This window comes from Nipponia nippon, unplaced genomic scaffold (assembly GCF_047370975.1).
Source record: "Nipponia nippon isolate SJK-2023a ecotype South Korea unplaced genomic scaffold, ASM4737097v1 scaffold_13, whole genome shotgun sequence".
In the NCBI taxonomy this organism is placed as follows: domain Eukaryota; kingdom Metazoa; phylum Chordata; class Aves; order Pelecaniformes; family Threskiornithidae; genus Nipponia; species Nipponia nippon.
Genome location: NW_028262324.1, coordinates 9757307 through 9779704, shown reverse-complemented (window position 1 = coordinate 9779704; position 22398 = coordinate 9757307). Strand labels below are relative to the sequence as shown.

At 52.3% G+C, this 22398-nt stretch overlaps 1 protein-coding gene across 3 annotated transcripts in view; it reads right to left on the bottom strand.

Moving 5' to 3' along the window:
* Positions 1–22398, bottom strand: part of B4GALT5 (beta-1,4-galactosyltransferase 5) — a 39559-nt gene that overhangs the window by 4965 nt on the left and 12196 nt on the right. For 2 of the 3 annotated variants that reach the window (XM_087750297.1, XM_087750298.1), the window contains exons 2-8: positions 8686–8820; positions 4210–4323; positions 3222–3346; positions 2424–2540; positions 1404–1591; positions 1056–1178; positions 435–536 (exon numbers count right to left, since the gene is read on the bottom strand). In XM_087750297.1, the coding sequence (XP_087606423.1) occupies positions 435–536; positions 1056–1178; positions 1404–1591; positions 2424–2540; positions 3222–3346; positions 4210–4323; positions 8686–8820 (904 nt within the window). Of the gene's footprint in view, positions 1–434; positions 537–1055; positions 1179–1403; positions 1592–2423; positions 2541–3221; positions 3347–4209; positions 4324–8685; positions 8821–11024; positions 11071–22398 lie in introns of those variants that run through there. The other variant, XM_087750300.1, reaches the window with a different exon arrangement.

Genomic DNA, 22398 nt, shown 5'->3' with positions numbered 1-22398 from the left:
CCCAGGGATACCTGACGAGAGCCTCCACTCTCTGCCTTCTGCAGGCAGAGCAATGCCTCCTTTAACACTTAGATCAGGCTCTTCTAGAAACATAGAAGCTTCTCTGACATCTGGCATTAGCCATCCCTTTAGCAACATCCCCCTGGAGATACAGGACAGGCCCCCAGCCTGCCATGCTGACAACCCCCTCTTTTGGATGACATCCAAGCAGCTACAGCCACTACACAAGGACCTCTCGTCGTAGGGATGCAGGGTATAAAAACGTAGGGATGGAGGAATCCAGGCAGTGCTCTGTCTCCATCTCCCGACAGTTAGTTTCCTTTATGAGTTAAGGCTGTTACTGCCCTCAAACAGCTGCGGGGAGCCTTGTACATGGTATAGGCTCTGTGAAGGGCTTTGTGATTCTTAAAAAAAAAAAAAAAAAATTTACTTGCCTTCCTAGGAACTGCACTTCTCCCCGATGATGGTGGGGAATTGATTTGTATTTCCCTGTGTCTCCTTCTGGTCGAGTCACCGAGTAGCCTGCATACTGCACTCTGCATTAGAAAGGGAAAAAATAGAGTAAATTAAAAAAAAGAACAGAACATCAACGATTGCATTTGCTGTGCTGTCAGCGCTTGCCAGGGCTGCACAGTTAGTGCGCTTGGGGTTCCTACCGCAGCTTTGCCTTTCCATCCAGCAGATAAGCTATGCAAACCTCCCCACTCCAGCCCGGGCTCCAGGTTAAGTCCCATGACACTCAGCACCTTGAGGCTTCAGAAGCTCAGCCAAGATCAGTTTGAGCTCAGCAGTGTGGGATATTGCACACAAAGCCAATAATTTCCCAACCAGTGCTTCTCTGTTTGCATCCAACCTACTCCCTGTGCAGGCTGGAGAGGCCCCCGTTCCCACCGAGCCGCTGCAGCCAGGCTGGCTCTTCCCCAGCCCGGGGGAATCGGGCACAGCAAGCCCAGCGCTGGCTGCAGAAGTGACAACACTTCCCCTCACAGCACATGCAAAGCTTGGCTCGCAGAACCATCAGAAGTAGAGTTCAGGGACACCAGCTGAGCCCAAACCTGTTCCAGAGGTCATCGTCTTCGCCACCCCAGCCCCAGAAGGCATTAGGGAAACCGTTGATCTTCTGAAACTGCTCGACAGTCAGGCCACTCACCCCACCAAAGAACTCGTTGTAAGGGAGCCTAAACAGGAGAGATGGGGGTTAGGGCAGAGCCTGCCAGCGCTGCAGCTCTCCCGCTTGCAGTGCGGAAAGTCTGAGCTGTGAGGATGCTTTCTTCTATTCCCCTCTTATGTTCACTTTGCACAAAGCCTGAGAAGCAAACCGAGATTCATCTTCTGCCTTTTAAACAAAATAACCTAACACTGGCTCCTTAGCTATTACCGTAGTGCAGAAGAACAGTGCTTACAGATACATGTACTTATCCAGCTTGGCTGCAAAGTGCCTCGGCATCTGCCCACACCCATAATAGTTCCGGTCGTTTTCTGGTATGTGGTCCACATCGTGAAAGATGAGACAGTCCCAGTCCAAGTCCTTCATTGCTTCCCGAAAGCCAACATTGAAGAGCATGGCACGGTTAAAGGGTTGGTTTCCAGCCTAGGAGGGAGAAAGTTCCTTCTCAAGGGGAGCCCAGTGCAGCTCGTGCTCCGCATGTGCGTTCTCAGTCTTGTCTAGAAAACTGCGGAGGGCACCAGCTCCCACATCGCTGCCACAAAAGGAAATGATGTATTGGAACAGACTAGTGAGATCAACCAAGACTTAAAATATTCAATTTACTGTACAAGAGCAAAAATAAAGACGCTAAAGTCTTATTACTCAGGCACTTGGAAAAAAAAAAAAACAATTTTGATCAATCTTTTTAGGATAGAACTAAACATGGAGGTACATTTACTGGGTGGATGAAGCCAGATAGCTTAAGTGACAGGTTCACGTATACATCAAATGACAGTCTTATGGTTTACATTCATGAAAGTCTTCTAGATACTGCCCAGACAAGAAATGTGTAACTCCGGTCAGGCCATTCCTGTGCCTAGGAGATGCTCCCCAGAACTACTAGAGATATACAAAAACACTGAAGCATTATTTAAAGTGCAAATGCTTGTTTCAAAGTTGTCTTTTTTAAAAACATCTCCTCCAAACCAGGATTTTTATAAAAAACTGAATCTCTACTTTATTTTTTAGATAAAACCAGTCACTTTGGGGCACATCTCAGCTGTGCCACTTTTAGGCAGAATGGGACAACTTAAAAACATTGCAACATGAACCCCAAACCTATAAATGATGTGATCCAGTAGGTAAATGCCTCAGGACATGGAGCAGAGCTACACTTGCAGCTTTGGCTGCAGCAGAAGCTCCAGCAGACACATTTCTAGTGCAGCACATCCATGCCCCAGCAGCTGCCGCCCCGACCGCCCCAGGGCCCACTCACTTGTTCCACAACGTAAAAGGCGAACTGTAAACGTTGCCGCTGCAACATGGGAATAAGGTGTCTGAAGAGGACGGGAAGATGCTCGTATCGGTTGCGGAATGGGATCAGGATCGCCACCTGAGAGGGAGAGGACACAGCTCTCACTGCAGCGCACCAGTGGCTCCAGCCACTGACCGACCCCTGGGCTGGGGAGCAGGACTGCCTGGTGCTATGAGGGGGAGCAGCACTAAACGTGGTGTCTCAGCTTTCCCATGTAGGGCTGAGCAGCCTGAAACTCTTTCAACCCCCATAACATGGATTCCTATTCACTTTTTGGGGAATTGTGGCTTTGGGAAAATTCAATGTAACCTTGAGTGGGAGGGAGACCAGCAGCCCACCCCCCCAGCACTGGGGACAGCAGGAACGGGGCCAGGCCCTGCTACCATACTGCCGTAAGCCATCTCCCTCTGGGGATGGGAGTCCCCAGCAGTGCCACCTTGCCTCTCCAGGTCAAATCTTACCCCAGACAGGGCGGCGGGGGGAGCAGGAGGCTCGGCAGCAGGGAAGCAGGCAGGCGAGCTCCCTGCGTGACTCCTTGGCAGTCCGTGCAGAAGCTCAGAGTCAACTCACGCATCGCTACAGCAGCCCCTGAGCTCAGCATTTGCCCCCCAGGCACTACGGCCCTCACTTCAGAGATCCTTATATCCATTACTCCGGAGCTTCAGCACGTTGGAGACATTCCCATTAACATCTTCCCACCACCCGCCCAGGACCCTCCACAGTCAGCAGGGACACGGGGCTCCCCAGCTCCCCAGTTACCTTCCAGCGAGGCAGGCAGTCACTCGGCTTCCAGTGGCCTCCCAGCTTGATGGAAGGGTCTTTTGAGAAGAACTGGTGGATATCCTCCATCGTGATCTCGCTCATATTTACATCGATGGGGCCCTCTGTGGAGACAGCAGGGAGAAGCAGAGCAGGGGGTCAGGAACCACCATGGTCCTGGGGCAGCTCGGTGCCTGCTCTGGGCAGCACTCTGCTGCATCCCTGCCTGCTGTCCCCAGCACTGAATGCAGGCAACCTCTTTTCCCCAAAGCACCAACAAAAATGATTAGGAAATGCTGCTGGCATGACTCCTAACACCTCCATCTCCTTGGCAGCTGGGCTCTGTTCAGCCTTTGTGGCTGCTGTTGGATGCAGCTCTCCATTAGAGACCTGCAGCAGCCAGGGCTCCCCCTTACTCCTCCATACTGGTTTCCAGCACACACAAAACCCTGCACCTCAGCAGAGAGCCGTTTCCCCCTTGTAGGAAACATTTACCCTCAAAAGCCCAATTTTCCACTGCAATATCGCTTTGGTGGAAGCACTTCTCCTGACTGCAGCTCCCTTGGGGGGGTCCACCCTGTCTCCCGCACCAGCCCCTGCCCAGTTGTACCCAGCACAGCTCGGGGCTGGGACCAGCAGCACTGCTGAGGGGCAAGGGAGCCACCTCTCCACCACTGCCCCTGGAAAAGGGCTGGCCGAGCCTTTTCACCGGCTCCCAGTGCACAATCCCTCTTTTGTTTGCATTTGCCAAGCAATGGGCTCCTGCTTCAGCGGGGATATGTGCCTCTGACGTAGCAGCGATTAATTCATGTGAGTGGGGAAACAATGATTTCCCAGGAGGGGATTGGGCTCTGACCAGCACTCCCATTCATCCCCAGGTGCCCAGCAGGGAAAGGTGCAATGCCAGCGAGCTGGGGAACGCCACGATGTGCCCTCCAAAGCCACAGGGAGCAGGAGAGGGGCGTGGGGCTGTTGGGATGCTACTCACTCATAGAAGGGAGCCTCTCGGGACAGGTGTGGTTGGGGAAGTAGGTAAAGTCTTCAGGAAGAAATGTTGTGGCTTGCAGAAAGGTTTCATTGTGATTCAGATCAAGAGGATAATCTGGGGAAGGGATATAAAAAAAAGAAAAGTGTACATTTGAGCTGCAGGTCTTTGTTATTTCCAGCCACCTCCCCGTGCCACTGTGAGCAAACTTCATGGCCACCTGCAGCTGGGAATGTCCCCAATGGCACGAGGGTGTCCCCATGCAGCATGAGCCCTAGACTTGCAACCCAACTTGGTGCTCATCCCTATCCTCAGGCAGGTAGCTGTGGGACGGCTGGAGCATCTCTGGCTGCCTTAGACGAGGCCACGCCAAAGAAACCTTCACATTTTCTGGCCTGAGGAGGAATTTTGAGTGTCACCTTTAGATATCACAAAGGGCTCAAAGCGAAGGAGCGCACGGCCCTTGAAAGGAAAAGCTAGTTAGCACCTCATCCCCAAAGGACCACAGCACAGCGAGAGCGGATGTGCTCCTCCAGCGGGTCCTTTCCTAACACAGGCTCAGAGAAGGCAGTCCCCAAGCAGGTCGCAATGCCAGCAAGGACCATCAGCACAGCAGCCCGCGCAGGGAAATCCTGCCTCGCGTCCTCCTCAAAGGATCGATAAGAACGATCACATTACACATAGCCTTTCCTCTGGTTTGCATCACGCAAGAGCAGAGGAGCCCCTGTGCCCCAGCAGCCACAGCAGTGCCTAGCTCAGCACATTTCTCCAGCCCCCTCATTCCCCTGCATCCTTTCACCTTCTGAGTAAAACCCTCAGCTTGTTACACCTGGAGATATTTTAAGGAGCTTTTTATATAACCATGAACTTCTGCTTTCTACAGTAAAGTCACCAGCTTTGCATAAGGCAACTTTAGCCAAGCATGACTTTTATTTTAGGCACTAGAAAAAAGTTCCCTGCCCACAATAAAGCATCAGCTGCTTCTCCACTTTCTCTGAGCATCAGGTGCTTCGCAGGGAGTTGGCCTTTTGGTCCCACAGCAGCAGCACCAACCTTACACCCCACAGAGGTCCTGGAAAGTGGCTGTCTGGGGCCGAGGCCAACTAGTTCCATCACGGGCAGCCCCCAGACCTACCAGGATGAAAAGGGCTCATCCGTTCCAATTACTTTACCGTGCATCGCCATTCCTGCAGCAGCTGGCGGCAGAAGCACGCCACGGGGCTGACATTCACCGGGCTGACTCAGAGCAAGAGCAGAGCTGGTTTCTCATGAGCGCAGTAGAAACCAACTGGTACTCAGGCACCCAGAGACAAAAGAAGGTCTAGTGTCCCCACCGCTGCCCCCCGAGAGCTGTCCAAACAGCTCTGCAAAGCCTGGGACACAAGGGCTGCAGTGATCCATCAGCAACCAGTACATTTACAGTAGGGAGCCAGATTAAGTTATTTTACTGAAGCCAGTGTAAAAATCAGATTTTTTTTTTTTAACCCAGCAGCTATAACATTTCAAATTAAGCATACATTTAGTTTCAAGAACATATTGATAGTGAAAAGGTTTCACACATTTTACAGTGAGAGCAATTTAATAAACCCAGAATTACAACGTAGTGAAGTGAATGAATCGGCTAAGATAAGTGCTAAGAATCTAAGTCATATTTAAGGGCAGGGACATTTAAGAAATTGCATAAGCATTGTACATTCTCCATAGCAGAAAGGCTGCATCTAATAATCACATTAATGACATATCAAGAAAAAAAATAAGCTAGTCACAAGGTTGCCTTTACCTGCAAGGTCAAAATCTTTCATTTAAATCAATTGGGACAACTCATTGCTGGCCTGATATTTCAGCTTGCTTTATTGTGCTAGTACATACCATCATGTCATTAATACTGTTTATCCACTCAAATAAGTGGTACCCAGACTATCTCAGACTCAAGATGGACTTGTACACAGAATCTAAGGGCTTTTCAAGTATGATAGATATTATCTTGGATGCTTCACACTGCTGTAAATTTTAATAACCAGGTTCCCATTAAACTCCTATTTCCAGAGATGCTCTCAATACTCAGTCCAGCTGACAACGCACCATGAAGCTCAACTCCCCTTTTTTGCACGAAGGGCTGCCTTTTTTGCTTGCGGAAGCAGAGAAGGGACCCCTCTTGGCTCACCAACCATGAAACCTATTACTGCATCTATTAGAAAATGCTGAAAATGTTATAAATTACTTTCTCATTTTAATACAGGAGGGGGAAAAAAAGCTAAAGGCAAAGAATAAATACAGACAGATGGGCAGAAGCACACTGTGCTTGCAGGAGACCCCCCTGTGCTTGGTCACCTTGCCATTCAGGGCGGGATATCACATTTTTATGGAATCTGCCCAGAAATTAAAGACACAGGTCCCGGGAGGATACACACACAAGGCAGCACTGCACAAAAAGCTGCTCGCCGCCAGCCCCTTGCCAGAGGCATGCAGGACCCACGAGAGAGGCTGCAGCTCAGAAAGCATCAGCAACCTCCTGCTTCCCAGGAGCTGCCATGCAGCTGGGGCAGGGACAACCAGAAAGGGGCCACAGGGCCTTCTGCTTCCCAGATTGGTTTGTGACCTGTGCCAGCTCACCCCCGGCAGCAGCATCCCTGCCCCTGCTCTGCACGCCTCTCCCAGGAAGAGGGGAAGGGATGCAGGGATGGGCAGGGATGCAACACCCGCTGCTGCCTGCGGGGTAGGATGGGGGCAGGAGAGCCCAGGAGCTGCTGCCAGCAGCTCTGAGTCACGATGGGGATGGTCAAGGCCTTTGCTGGGTCCCTCCCTGCAGCCGTACCAGGAGGGTTCGCTCTCCTGGCTGTCATGCTGCCCACAGCAGCTCGGGGAGGATGCGCTAACCAGGCAGTGCCACCCACCCAGATCCCACCGAGGCACTCAAAAACAGAGCCGGGAAGGGAAAATACTGATCCTGGTGTTCATATAGTCCTTGTGGCCACAGTGCCACGTGCCTTCCAGATGTCAGTGCCATCCATCACGCGTTTGCTTTGACCTGCCTGCAGGGAAGGTCACCCAAGGACGCCGAATAGTGCTTGTATATGTTAAAACCGTCCCTGCAGCTGGAGCTCTCAGGGCAGGAGGGGTATCAGCCCATGCCTGCAGAGCTGGGATGGACCTGAGGCCCAAGGAAAGCCAGTTATTTCAGTAGCAGCAGTACCAGTATCGCTGCTGGTAATGTGGTAACCATTCCCCTGCCTGCTGCAGGCAGCAGGAGCACACAGCAGATTTTCAGAGGGCTCAGAGCCCCGAGGGCCAGGACTGCAGCAGGACTGAGGCTCTTATCACAGCAAGCAGCAGCAGTGGAGCATCTAACCCTCCTCCCCTCGAGGGATCAGCTACTTCCTCGCCCTGTGTCTGCTTTACTTGATGTTTCCAGCCTTAAAAATAGCCCGGGCTGGCAGCCCCGGATGGCTTCAGCAGGGAGAGGAGGTGACCTGGGGTGCTGATCTCTTGTGCAAGTTGATCATTCCCCTCCCGTGCCCATCCCCAGTCAGAATACAGCTGACCCAGCAGCCACACCACTTCCTCCTCGGCGGGCTGGGCAGCAAGGACGTGGCTTGTATTTTTTATTAATAAAAGGACACAATCTTGCCTTGTAAAACTCTATTAGCGCCCACTGATGAACCATTGCAGCGGAGGAGCTGAGCTCCCCGGCCTGATGCCAACCACACCAGCGTGACACACTGGTGACATGTCAACAGGGAAGGTACATGCTCGGTGTCACACCAGCCCGAAGGCAATGCCTCACCGTGGCTTACACACAGCCGTGTGCATTTATGCTTTGCTGTACCATATTTACCCCAAAACTTGTAACCCTGTTATCAGCTTTATATTACGGATGATGAGCAGCCTGGCAGTGGGAGCCTGCGACTCTGCTCCCTGCATTCTGCCCAAAGTTCAATATATTATTTGTGGCAGATCTCCAGCCAAGTCATCTCAGTTCATCCTTGCATGGGAAGAGTGAAGCTTATGAGCACAGGCTCCTCCATGTGCACGCGTGTGCCTGGGAAGTTGTTTTTTAAGTATGAAACCTGATCCTTGCACTGATTTTGAAAGTGTTTACCCTTAGACTGGTTGAAGCTAACAAGCTGAATTCCTGGAAAGCAAAGAGGTTTTCGGCTTGACATGCCATCATTTGAGACCTTCCAAGATTTTCACCCCTTATACAAGTTAGAAGCATTTGAATTTTTTTTATATAAAGAAATTAATATAGTTTATATATATAGTGTCTATATACACAGTAATTATACATATAATGTATTTTTACATTATGTATAATACATATTTATATATATAAAAATAAAAAAAGAAGCCAATTAATCTAAGTTCCCACCCTGCATTTACCAGCATAAATTAATTCCTTCAAGATAGAGTGGTTCAGGTCAATTCAATTTCCAATGGAAATGGAACCTTTGATCAAAATGACAATTATTCAAGAAATACCTGAGTCATTCACGCTACTGTTCCTCTTGGCATAGGCACTGCGGACCACCTGCTCGTACACCTGAGCTCCTATTGTTCGCATGTTTTCACGAATCATGATGCCTTGGGCTTGCATCATGAAGAGGTAGGTGTTCACTGCAAGGGAGAAAAAAAAAAAAAAAGGAGTATTTCCATGAGCATCAGGTTTTGTAGAAAAGAGAAATTGGAGTCTTTTGGAATGATTCCCCGCCTTCTGCTTGGTTTCAGCTCCCTCCTGCCAGGAGGATCCCCGGGTCACACGTGCCTTGGTTGCCCGACAGGAGCTGGGAAGGGCACAGAGTCGGAGAGGCGCAAGGCACATTTGGAAACCCAGCTGGTTAACAAGGGGAACGTACCCAGCTAGACCTGACAACGCAGACTGTAATGCAGCATTGCAGCTTAAACAACGGTACCTTTTGCTGCCTAAGTAGGGAAGTTTAATCAGGAAATATCATTATAACAGGAAACTAAGCTGCACACCTGGAGAAGGGCATTCATTCCCAGACTGCAGCACCAAGGGATGACACTTGCTTGGCAGAGGTACCTCAACGGGCACCACAAAAAATATCCAACTGCCAGTCTCTGAGCCCACCGGCAATCCATACATCCCAGAGCAGGCGGCATTTTGCAACACAAGCCCCCTGGGTCCCTGGGGCTGGCCCCCCCAGCCAGGTTTCTTCTTCCCCCACTCCTTTCCCGCTGACCCCGTGCCCTGGCACCGCTCAGGCAGAGCCTACTTAGGTTTCAGTTTAAGCTGACACCCGTCACTGGCAGGGATGGGCCCCAGAGCAAACAGCAGCAAGCACAGCCCTGCGTCACCAGCAGCACCTGCAGGGACAGCAGGACAGCCACCGTGCATGCCACAGCACTCCTCACCAGCATCGCAGTGCCAGCCACAGCCCCCCTGCAGTGAAGTTTTACGCTTAAGAATGAAGCGGGGGGGAATCTTTATTTGAAAATAGGGAGGAGGGGAGATCTAGAAGGCCAATTCTGCACTAGTAATTAAAAAAACAGGTCAAAAGACACTCCAGGAGGGAGGAAGAGGGCACCAGGCCAAGGAAACAGAGACCCTGCCTAGAGAAGGGCAGTGACCGATGAAATATCACCAGGAAACATCCATAACTGACAGGTCATTTCCACAGCAGGCGTATCACAAGCTGTAGCAGCCCGAAACCAGCAGCTGCCAGTGCCAGGAAGGTACAGTCATTGCTGGAGTCACCAGGAGCGCAGATTAGATAGGGCACCCTGGAGGCGGCACCACTATCGGAGAGCAAGGGTCCCCCCAAACACCGCCCACTAGTACACACGCTGACGCACTGCCCCCGGTCTCCCTGCCCTGCTTTGCCCTTTTACACCCACAGATCAAGTCAGCCTCCAGAAAAGCTGCCCAGATGCATTTCCCAATCCCAACCGTATTTTGTTTTCACGCAGCTAAGTAAATATTTGAAAGGGCAGCAGAGCCCCACACCATGCCCAGAGCTCCCACACCATGCCCAGGCGCTGCCTTTGCCCAGCCTGTCTCCAAGCCATGGGGAACCACCAGATTTTCAGCAAGAAGGGGGTTGGCTGCATTAAGTGCTTGGCAACGAAACAGCTTGAAATACAATTTTAAATGCCTGTTTCCAGCCTCTCCCTTCCATACATGTACCCTTCGTGGCAGAGCCAGCAATGGCACCTTAAGCCAGCGGTTATGCCAGCAACAAGCAGGAGCTGCCTCAGCTAAAACTGTACCCAAACCCTCTTTGCTCACCCTCCTCTCATGGGGCCAGCTCTGCAACCCAGAGTAACTGCCGGGTCGGTTAGTGATGGCTACAAAATGAATACATGCTCTGGTGCAGTTTCTTGGCAAGATACTCCTGTTGCAATGACAGCGAGAGGCAGCGAGGGCTGCTCCTGCTCAGAAAGAGGGGGAATTTGCTCTAGCAGATCCCCAGGGGATAAGGCTCAAGGAAAAGCTGGCAGTCTGATGTGGCACCATAGGCCAGAAACAAATGTAGCTTAAATTCCCCATGCAAAGCCTTACACCCAGCCCTAAAACCTTCACATGCTTGCACTTGGACTCATCTCCTGCTCAGAGCTCAGCATGAAACTGCATCGCCTCCCAGCACCAGCGGTCCAGGCCCAGCATCCCTTCCCGTCACAGCTCCAGCTTCGCCAGGCAGCTGCCAACCAGGACTTCGGGAAATGGGAGTTTCCGGGGAAAAAATAAAAGTTTGTGCAAGTGGGCTATTTCAGGGTTAGTGGTGAATAAGCGAGTGACGCAATCAGGCTGGCGTGGCCTGGGGGTCTGGGGCAGAATGCACAGGGCGGCTCCGGCCGACCTGCCCGTGCAGGCCAGGCAGAGGGCAGGTGTCCCAGATGACCATGACAAGATGTAGAAGTTGGGCAGCTTCTCCTTCAGCTCATCAGCCCACATCACAGCTCTGCCTCGGCTGCAAAGGCAACATATTAAGGGTTAATGCTTGGAGCATACGGCTCCTAAGGACACACTTATAACATCGTGCCCCAATGACAGCATCCAGCTCAAGCTGCAGCCAGAAGCACTGCGAGGCTCTCCCAGGAGGCAGCACAAACCAACACGTCCAGCGACAGGAACAGCATCCGCCAAAGCCAAGCAAGCACAGCAGAGCGTGGACTCACAAGGAGAGCGGCACCGCACAGCCTCACCTCGGCCATCAGCAAACAGGGAGGGTTAGACTGCCCAGCTCCCTTTCCAAAAACCCAAAAGGCTAATCAAGAGCCAGGGCACAGCTCCTCTCCTCTTTGCACAGAGCAAAGGGTAGCTGAAATCACTCAAGTTGAAATGTTTATCAGGACGAGGCTGTTGATAAAGGAAAGGGCGGGGGGCAGCAAGCTTCCACCTTCCAGCTCTCGTGGAGTTTGAGTCAGTGGCAAGGCATAACTCACTGATGCTGAACAAGTAATTTAGCTTTCTACTTCATTATGCCTTCTACTTGGGGGATAAAGCAGAACCAGGTTTGGTGAAGCATGAAAGAACATGAGACACACGAATCAGCATCCAAACCCTGCTTAATTTAAGGAAGGGGGAGGTTTGTCGGGTGCAGTGAAAGCGCCGTTTGTTCCCCGCTCCCTCGGCGGGCAGACGGAGCAGGGCCTCGCCACAGCCACATGACATGGCTTGCTGGGTCGGACTTGCACGGAGCTGCAGTGGGAATCCTGAACAGACTGTCACAGCAGCCACCATCCCAGGGGAGCGCGAGCACAAACAACACCGGCTTTGTTTAAAGCAGCAGTTGCCTTTTCACATATTAACCCCTTTACTCAGACGATTAAGGAGATACCTGGCCACGGACGAGCTGTGCCATCAACATGCCACACGCCCAACACCAAGAACCCCCCATGACCATACCGACCCCAGCCCAGGGACAAGAGCCCCTTCTCCTGCTGCCAAACCAACCTGCCACCATGAGATAAGCTCCCCAAACCCCACACTTATCCAGAACACATAATTCATTCGGGTCAGAAAAACAGATTTAAGACACATTATTGAAAACATTCCACTCTCCATACCCACGCGGTGCTTAAATTAGCTCCATGGGGCCGCCGTGGCCAGGGCTGGGTCTGGCCCAACATTTGGGAATCACTGTACCGAACTCAAACCTCACTCCTCGGTTTACTTTGCTTTTGATGAGCAATTTGGCCACATTTTAAATTTATTAAGCCTGACCTGGCTGACCCTACAGAGCCCAGGGCCCCCCTACCTGAGAGGCAGCATTTCCCAGAGCCATAGTGCTGGAGCCACCACCAGTGGAGGAAGGAGATGCCGAGCATCCCCGCCGCTGCCGTCTGCCAGGGGAAGAACAGGCACACATGCATGCTCAGCCTGAACCCGGGTTCAGCCAGAAAGCAATTCTCTGTGTTGCGAGATATTGCTAATCTAATCACATAGGATGATCTTGAAAATTACATTGGCCTTCTGCCTTTATTCCATTTGAGCACGCAGCACTTCAGACCACATACATGCAAGCAATAACAGCCTGGCCACGGCTGCTGAGCAGCACGACAAGGACAGGAGAGGGATTTTAGCTGCTGTCAGTGTATGGGGGGGGGGGGGGGAAAGATGCCCCTTTTCCTACAAATTTCCAGCAGACCCTCACCACCTAAACAGAAAATGAGCAAAATTTAAGAATCCATTTGCCCAAATGACTGCCTTAAGATTATTCTTGTTAGTTCGTTAAAGGAGAAGTCAACCCCACTGGGATTTAAACACATGGAAATCAGGATATCAGACCTACAGCTTGCCACCAGCTGGAGCAGAGGCACACAGCTGCACCCCAGGGCCGGTGCACCCCTCGGGATGCTGCACCCCGACCTCCCTGCTCACAAGCAACAGGGAGGGCACGTGCTCATCCAAGCCAGGAGTAGATGCAACAACTTCAACCAGGGAGGTAAAGTCCAATTATATAAATGAGTGCTGAAGGCTTCCTGTAATCATTTCTCTCTTGGTATTTTCGGAGCACTTCTAATCAAGAAACAGCTGACTCTCTCATGGAAAATTAATTCCACCATGATGATATGTACTAGAAGAGGCAGCAGGGTAATTTGCAGCTCGGGAGTTGATTCAGAAGAGGTCTGAGCATGATCCACACCAGCTACCGACACAGGAAGGGACGAGACCTGACACGTCTTGCTCCTGACCCCAACACGCTTCCGCCACCTGCGGAAAGGACCTTCCTCCAGCATCCCCCGGCACAGGGGACAGTGCGGGACCCCAAGGCCCATGCTGGGAGAGACAGCCACCGGGGCTGGGGTCAGGAAGAGGGGGCAGGCGGTTCACAGCAGCCCTACATGCCTGCAGCAGTATCAGCACCCAGCACAGTGGCCAGGCTTTCCTGAGGAAGGAACCGGTCTTCCTCTGCTTTGAGATTTAGGGCTGTCACATTCAGCATTTTTCCTGGTTCATTAGTCCATCAGCGCTGCAGAAGTGCAGAGAGGCTGTTTGTGAGTTTATCACGGTCTCACTGCAACGTGCAGCCTTCTCCTGCCGGCACCCAGCGCTCTGGAGCGGCTGGACCTCATCCCGGCAAGGGCAGCCACCGCGAGCCCCTGCCCTGCCCCGGGAGCACACGTCTCAACCAACACAGTCATAAATCAACGTACAACCAGGGAAACTGCTGCTGCTGAGTGAACCACTTTGCCAGATGTTCGGAGCAGGTACGAAGCACCCAGCAGAGCTTGCAGGATGCCTGCACGTGGGAGATGCAAGAGAAACTCCAGAAGGGATGAAGGTCCCGCAGGCAGCAGGGATGGGTGCTCAGGTCACCCCTAGCACCCTGCCAGGGCTGGGAGATCCTGCCCGCTGCAAACACCTCCCGTGGGGCCCAGAGACGGCAAAACCAGCAGAGTCCTGTCTACATTAAGCCTTTTGTTAAGCTCTCCCAGCAGATCCCCAGCATCAATTCAGCTCTGCGAGCATTAGCAATACAAAGGGGTTTAATCAAACTAAGCCTCCAAGGAACAGATAGACAGTTACAGTAGTCTTAACTTGTAAACACCCTAACTAGGAAATTTAGCAGCATCCCATTGCTAATATACCATGAGACCTCTGTCTCTATTAGCCTTCCAGTGGCACTGTATTCCCCAGACATACAGAGTGCCAGAACAATTAAATAAGAGATTCCTATTAGTTTTAGAGAATTTAATATTAATGCCATCACTGTTACTTAGTCCTTTGCCCATAAATAGCACAGGAAAGAATAATTTGATAAGTGGTCTAAGAATTAACAGTGCAGCAGCAGCACTGAGCTGGTAATTACAAACCACCCGTCCCCAAAATTGGCAAGTCCGCAGCCTGCACGTGCATGAAGCAAGCAGGGAAGATGGGAGATTGCAGTGATGCTCGACCAAAACCTGAATATGGGGAATTTGCATCTGAACTGTCTTAGAGAAAAATGACGCTGGGGAGGCTTCAGCAAGGGAGAAGAAAATTCAGATTATTCTAATAGTCCCTAATTTTTTAACGTACACATTTAAGATGGCAACTTTCAGTTGCAATCCCACAGCTGACTGAGCTAAGGTGTTTGTGCAACTCACTTTGAAGAGCACTGCACCGATTTTAGGATACCCAGCAAGAAAGGCATGACATGCTCTGCAAAAATGGGAAAACTTGGAAGGCCAAGGGAACTCATGGAGCGTTTACAGCACCAAAGCACCCATGGAAGGAGCCCTGCACCCCAGCAGCAGCCAGGGCTGACAGTGAGATTAAGCCCCGGGTCACCCAGGCGCAGTCACACCCATCGGGGCAGCGAGCAGCCCAGCACCAGCACGCACAGCACCCGGCTCCATGGTGGGGAAACCAGAGGGCACAGTTTACCCGTGCACCGGGGCAGTAACACTAAGGATAGCTCTAAGATCACACAGGGCTTTGCAATCCTAAGAGCAGCTCAACTCCCGGGCTCCGCTGCAATTCCTCTTCCCGAGGAAGGGCGTAGTGACACGTATAGGCTGGAGCATAGAGCATAACAAGCATTTGCCCAAGTTAAATATTACCCTTCCTAGCGAGATTCAGACTCTCCTACTTTAATTGCCATTCAGGAGATGCAATTGCACATGACTGCATCTCCTGTTTATTTTCCATCTCTCCCTCTTCGCAGCGACGGGCAGCTCTCCCCACCTACAGCCAGCCTGCCCTCCCCATCTCGCCTCCCTTCGCCAGGGTCAGCGCAGCCGCTTCCAAGGAGAAAAAGACCATCAGCTGCCCGCAGATTTCTCCGCACGCAGAGCATAAAAGCACAGCACTCACTGGGCACTTGTGGGCACCGCACAGTTAAATGCGCAATAAAAGGCTCCTCAGCAGGTGGAGTGAAATGGTTGCTAACCTCTCTGGCTGGCAGCACTCTCCAGCTGCTGCTGGCTACCGACAGCAAACATTTACAGTTCAGCGTTTGTTCCTTAGGTTCATTAGGAGACAAAGTAGTGGAAATTCCTGCGTCCTGGACACCATCTCGAAGCAGCAGGAATCCTGATGCCTAAGCCATGTAGGATCGGGATGAGGAAACAGAGGGAGAGCTTTGGTTAAAAAAAAATAGTAAATAAGAATTAAGTGAGCGCTTGGGCAAGCAAGGGAGAAGGAGAACAGGCAGATACTCCCCAGCGCTGCTCCTGAAGCAGGAGGGCAGGGAAGGATGTGGGCTGCTCGGGACAGCTCCTTGTCTCCCAGGTCATGGGAATCGGCACGGCTGCAAGAAAGAAAGGAAATCCTCTACTGCAGGCAACCCCCACCACCAACCCAGGCACCCTACTCATCAAACAAGAGCCTTAGGACGCGCAGGAAAAAGAGGACATGTGGGGTGGTGCTGCCCAGGAAACGCATTCAATAGGGAGTTTTCATTGGGGCTGTCCTTCACCAGCTGAAGCAATCTAGAATAGAGCCAGACCACAGCAGAGAACAGACGACGGGTTGGATTTGGATTTAAAATTTCTATATACATCACACACCATTTAAATAGATTTTGAAATCACCGATTTGTTAGTCTTCCAAATGAGGAGATTAACGATACCCATTGGAGAGTACAAAATTGTCAAGATAAAAACCACTTAAGAGAGTCCTGGATTTACCGACTCAGTTCACACGGTACAAGCTGCACTGTCTGAAGCTCTAACACCCTGACTTTGATGGAGGAAGAGAGAATGGGACCGTTGTTTAGGATATTCCCAAAAAAACAGACAAAGACCTGATTTTTCAAGCATGTTTTACAAGTTCAGCATGGCTGAACAAAAAGGGTTATCACATGTACAGCCTCATGTTTGCTGCAACTGAGCTGTTCCAAACAGGGGCCCGAGATGTTTCTGGTCAGTGGCTTGCCTCTTACACCAGGATGGACCATCCCAGTTAACACGCATGAAACAATACGCCCTCCCAGTTGTCATGCTTAAATGCAGGCGCAGGATCTGTGGTTACAACATCCAGGATGGCATTCATTCTTCGCTCAATTCAGCGGTACATCTTCCACTGCCATTTATGGCTAAAGCATGGTCCAGCTCTTATTTACATCTTCATCTCTGGAAAAAATTAGCATGGAGAAAGTCCTGCTCCCTGCCTAGTTAGCCCCTGATGCACACGCCCCAGGGGACCCACTTCTCGCTATCGGAATGGCAAAACCCAAGGCGGAGATTTTCGTCCTGGCGGTGGGCTTGCCTATGCCAAGCCGCTGGCTGCTTCGTGTCTCTGAGCTCGGCAGGACAGGGCGTGCTGGCGGGGACACTCGCCACGAACCACCCCAGGGGAGGTGCAAGGCAGGTCGCAGAGTGCAACCCTCAGCCCGTACTAACGCGTTTAGCCTGGTAATGCCCCAGCAACAGGATGACTACTCCTAGCAGCAGGGCAGCGTCCACCACCAGAAGCCACAGGCTCTCGTCTGACCTGACGCTGGGCGTTTCGACTCCTTGCTGGTGCTAAAAACCCCAGAGCCAGCAGCACACACTGCAATACTGCGGTCAGTACCTGCTAGTGAAAATAAAGTATCCTGCAACTGCTTCAGCCGGGAAAGCATAAAGGCTGCCTTGCAGCAAGCATGATTTGCACCGCGGAGACTGCATCTAAGGAGAGATCCCTCTGTAGCCATACCCCAAGACTGTCCCTGTTGTGGTTTCTTTTCCATACATTGCCAGGTCCTGGGAAAGCAGCCCTTTCAGCCGCCAGGGAAGGAGCACTGCCACGGCCCCACCTCCACGCTACGCCTCAGCCTGGCTCGTCTGCTGGAGAGCCTGTCAGCCCTTTCAACTCCTAAAAAATTCTCCAAGCTGAAATTCTTCAATCACGTGGGATTATTGTTGTCCGAGATTTTAAAAGGCAGCAGCTCAGAGCTCCCTGCCAAGGGTACTTTCACCACAGAGTGCCATTAAGACCCACAGCAGCTTGGCCTCCGCAGTACGATTACAGAGTTGTTCTTGTCTGCAATAATTAAAGACTGTGCTGCAAACAGTCGGTACAGCTGCTGTGTTTTTATAGGACAAAAAAAAAGCTATCAGAAGGAGGATGCAACTTTGAAGTTCCAGCATACAAATCATTACCTATGGGATTTTGTAAGAACTCTGATGTCCCAAGAAATTTATTAGCTTTGTTGTAAGCCATGTAGCCTTGGAATACGTAACATTTTTGATATGGTTTTCTTCTGCCTGACAAGCAAACTGGTAATACAGCTGCTGTAAATAAATTAACCAATTCCATTATCAGAGTAGGGAATGACTTCATTGGAAATAATTCATCCCTCTATCTATGAAATTATTTAGCACTTAACTAAGAGACTACACATCGCATCACCACCTGTGTGACGCCTTCCTGGGTGTCAGCAGAAAAACAATGGCATGAGAAGCAGTTTGGGATGCCTTGAATAGGGGAAAATGGAAAAACCCTTGTCTCCATCACCCCGCACCACAGACCTCTGCCATGTGCTTCGGGACCAGACCTCGGCACATGCCAGACCCCTTTCCAGGGAGGTCAGTACAGGGAAGCACCACGCCCCGTGGCTTCCCCCAGGATCATCCTCCTCCTCTCCCACCCTCTGCTGACTCGTCCCTCCTGCTCAGCCACGACACACATTTGCTAACAGCGCTGCCACCCCGGCGCCAGTCATAAGAAAACTCTAAACCTTATCACGGGAAGTGGGGGGTGGAATAAAGTGCCCTGGCATCAGAAACCAGATTCACACCGCCCTTTACCACAAGCACGACACTTGCAGAATTGTGCCTAACGCGCTACCTACCATTAAGTTACATATTAATCCTAGATAAGCAGAAACAAGGCTATTAAGTGAGCGAGCTCAGCAAGCGATAAGAGCATCCACAGCCTCAAGCTGTAACCAGGGTTCAGGATCCATCACGGGGCAATGGGGACACTGCCGACCACAAGGGATGGGAAGTTTGTGGTCCCCAGACTCCCACCCCACCAGGTTTTGCTGGGTTTATGCGAACAGGGGAAAAACCCAGTGCAAGTTCAGCATTTCAGCTGCTGGTGCAGCTTGCCCATCAGCAGGCTGCAGGGATGGGGCACTGGGCACCGAGCCCGGCTGCCCGCAGCCTCCCAGCAGCACAGGGCACACAGCACCCTGCCCATCCCATCGCAGGCAGGAGACGGCCGTCACTGTCCCCTCCTGCCCCAAGTCACCACCACTCATCTATGCAATGGCTCTGCAATTGCTTGGGGATTTTCAAGCCAAAGTTCTGTGTCACCCCTCCTCGCAGCCCTGGAGAGGGATGAGCACACACGAGGGCACGTTGAAGATAGCACAAACCCCCTCCCTTCCATTCCTCCCCCTCAGAAACACCTTTAAGCTCCTCACACACAGCAGCAGCAGTTTCTTTAAGAGACTTGCATGTTTACTGAGGGATCTGACCACTCGCTCATTGATATGAGCAACAGGGCAGAGGAAAAAAAAAAATAATCAATTCCAGCCTGCCTGTGCCCAGAAGTCAAGCTCTGCAAACAAGTTAAGACTCAGACATTTGGCTACCTTGGAAAAGATAAACACACTGGGAACAGGAGGCCAGCGCTCCCCGGGCCGAGCAGCCCTCCTCAGCCCCACAGGGGATGCATCCCCCGCCGTGCCCAGCTCGGCCTGCACTGCCCCAGCCTGCCCCTACTGCACAAACTCCTTGGGATAACGAGGCAGCACTTGCAAACGAGGAGGGAAATTAGTTTCTGACAGGTGGGCACATCCCTTGGTTTGGGTTCAGGAGCAGGGTTTAGACATGGTGGCTCTGGGAGCCCATCCACGGGGAGCTGGTGTGGGCACACAGCACCCAGAGGCTGCTCCAGCCCCCACCACAGCCTGCAAACAGGACCTGGGTGGGCAAGAGCAAGGCAGAGTGGGAGCTGGGGAGCAGCTCGGTGCTTTGCCACCAGAGCACGAGGGTGGGCTCTGGGAACACCGGGAGCATGCTGGCACCCTCCTGCACCACCAAATCCCAGGGAAGAGGCAGGGTGAGACACCGCAGCCCAAGGGGATGCTTGGCCTGCAAACGGGGAGGGTGGGATGGCTCAGAAATATGACGACTAAAAGCAAATGTTGGCCACCTCCTGCACGGAGGCAGTGCCAGACCCGTGGCATCTCCCTGCCCTCAGTCTCAGACACAGAGAGGGAAGTCCCTGTGCTCAGCTGAAGCTGTGACCCTGGCATGGGCTTCCCTGCCCTTACCCAAGCAACTCCCTGTGACCGTACACAGAGCCCAGAGGTACCAGCTTCCCATTTCTGTCCCCTCTCACACCCAGCTCCCATTTAAGAGCCTCCTTGGCCTCCATTCCCCACGTCACTACTGGAAAGTTAAACTCGCAAGTGCATCAAGCATGCTATGAGGTCTTAGGGATGGCACGTTTCCTTTGCTTCCTAAAAAAATGCACCAGAACACCACGTATCTCGATGTGCATCTCATGAAGATGCACCAGAGCAGCTCCCTGGTGGTCTCGGGCACGGGGCAGCACGGCATCGCCTTGGCAGGTGCCAGCAGACCCCATGCAGGATGGCTGGAAGCAAAGGCAGCTTCGTCAGGGGCTTAACAACCTTCTCCTCTCCCTCTGCAAACATCATCTCCCTTCAAACATGCAGGGCTGGCTATTGCAGACACCCCCAGGTTTGGGAGGGCTGCAGAAATGAGCTGGGCAGGAGGCGAGGGCAGGGCCCCACCAGGCCAGGGCAGCCCCGAGCGGCTGTGGGGAAGGAGCTGATCAGGGCTGGCGTCCCACGGACCCTGCCCACACCAGCCCCTCCAACCCAACGAGCACGGCACCAGCCTCCAGCAATGCAGCAGCCCACCCTCCTCCTAGCTAAGGCACCAGCCTTTCCCTCCACACCAGATAACGAGATTTTAGATTACACCAATTTATCCACTCAAGTTACCCAATTTGTCCACGTCATGTTTGCTTCTCCAAGGTATTACAGCTAAACACCATCCTCCTCCGCTCCCCCCATCCTCCTCTCGGCCGAGCCCTTGGCAGTGCTTTGCAGACACAGCCCTACAAACGCCACGAAGCTCTTCAGCAGCACCCTGCAATTTGGGGGATTTCTGACCCACTCCCGAGCCAGGTGCAGATGCAGTGCCCCACATGCAAAGGTGGGAAACAGCAGAGAAATTTAATACAGGTTGTTGGCCTGCAAATACACCTTTTCGCTGACTGTAGCGGAGTCCTCTTCCATCAGTGCTGGTTTTTAACCCTTTTGCAGGCTCAGGAGCCGAGCTGGCAGGGGAGCTTCCCCAGCCCCGACTCCAGGAGCCCGCTGCCGCACCGGGATGGAAGGACACAAGCCTCATGTGGGAACTTCCACCTGCAGAGTTTTGGTACCCATCGAATGCAAGCGACACCGAGAGCCCTGGCCACGACCAGGAACCCGCTGTGCCCCCAGCGCAGCCCAGGGACACAGCGGCTGCAGCCCAAGGCAGGGCAGGGGACAGCAGCTGGGGGAGGGCAGCGCAGGGGGAAAGGGCTGGTGTCAGCACCCGCTGTGAGCCCTGCTTTGCTATCAGCTTTCTGCAGCACAGCAGCAAACGAGACAATTACTATGTTGACTGGTGGTTTGTTTTTTTTTTTTAATTAGGTGAAAGCAGAGTTAACCTAGAGCACCCTGAAGCTGGGCAGCCCCCCTGGCACAGCTCCCTCCATCTGCTCCTACCCTACGGCCCTTCCCAACCCCATGCACAGAAGCAGCAAGCCTGGAGCTGCTTAACAGGGCCAGGTACCAGCAGACACCCCACTGCTGTGGCCTAGAAACTGTAAGACCATTTGATACAACCCAAGACATCAGAAAGCCGGTGCTGACAGGATGACTGCAAGCTAGCAAGCCTGCCAAGGCCTCTGAAACACAAAAGGATGCTTGACCAATCCTTACCTGTAATTATAAATGCAAGTTAGGGCAGGAGGATGCACAATGGGCTTGGGCTGGAGGAGAATTGAGGCAAAGCCTCATTTGCAGGTTTGATTCGCAATAAACTGAACACGGGAACACTTTGCACCTGGCTGTCACACATGAAGCTCAGTCAGCCCCACACGAGGGCTCAGGCCCCCCCACCTGCAGCACAGAGGGGACAGGGCTGAACTTACCTCCCTGCCTTTACCATAGTGTTATCTCTGCTGCAGCATGCAGCAAGGCAAAAACACGAGGAGGTCTGAGAATGGGAGGGGAGAGAAGTTTGCAAAGCCCCAGCACTGCTTTAAGTGAAGGGGAAGGACCGGCGATGCTGTGGGGAGCACCGGCACCTGCTGCTGCGTGAGAACTGCACAGTTTGCTTTACCTCAAAGCACAAGTTGCCAGTATCTGTCCCCCAGCCCCGACTCCTCCAGACAAGCCATGCGGTATTTTCTGTTCTGCAGGCAGCGCAGACAGTCGTGTTCGTGGAGTGGGAGAGCTGTGAGCTGCGGTTGCCCTTCTTATGTTGAATGGTATCAAGACGGAAGATGGTTACTGGAATAAACTTCTCTTTTTAAGAAAGAGGAAAGGTGATTTGAATAGCTGGTGTATTTTCAGCAGCTCGCTCAGCTAAGTTGGGACAGCTCACTGCATGCAGGTGAAGCAGCACTGGGTGTGCTTGCAGCACGCCGACCACGGACAGGGGGACAGGGCACCCACGAGCACCAACACACCTCTCAGCAAAAAAACTCTAATCTTGCAAGAAAGAGATAGCCGTGCCCCTTGGACGCCCTTGCCCTACCACTCCAAACAGACCCTGGCAAGTGCAACAGCT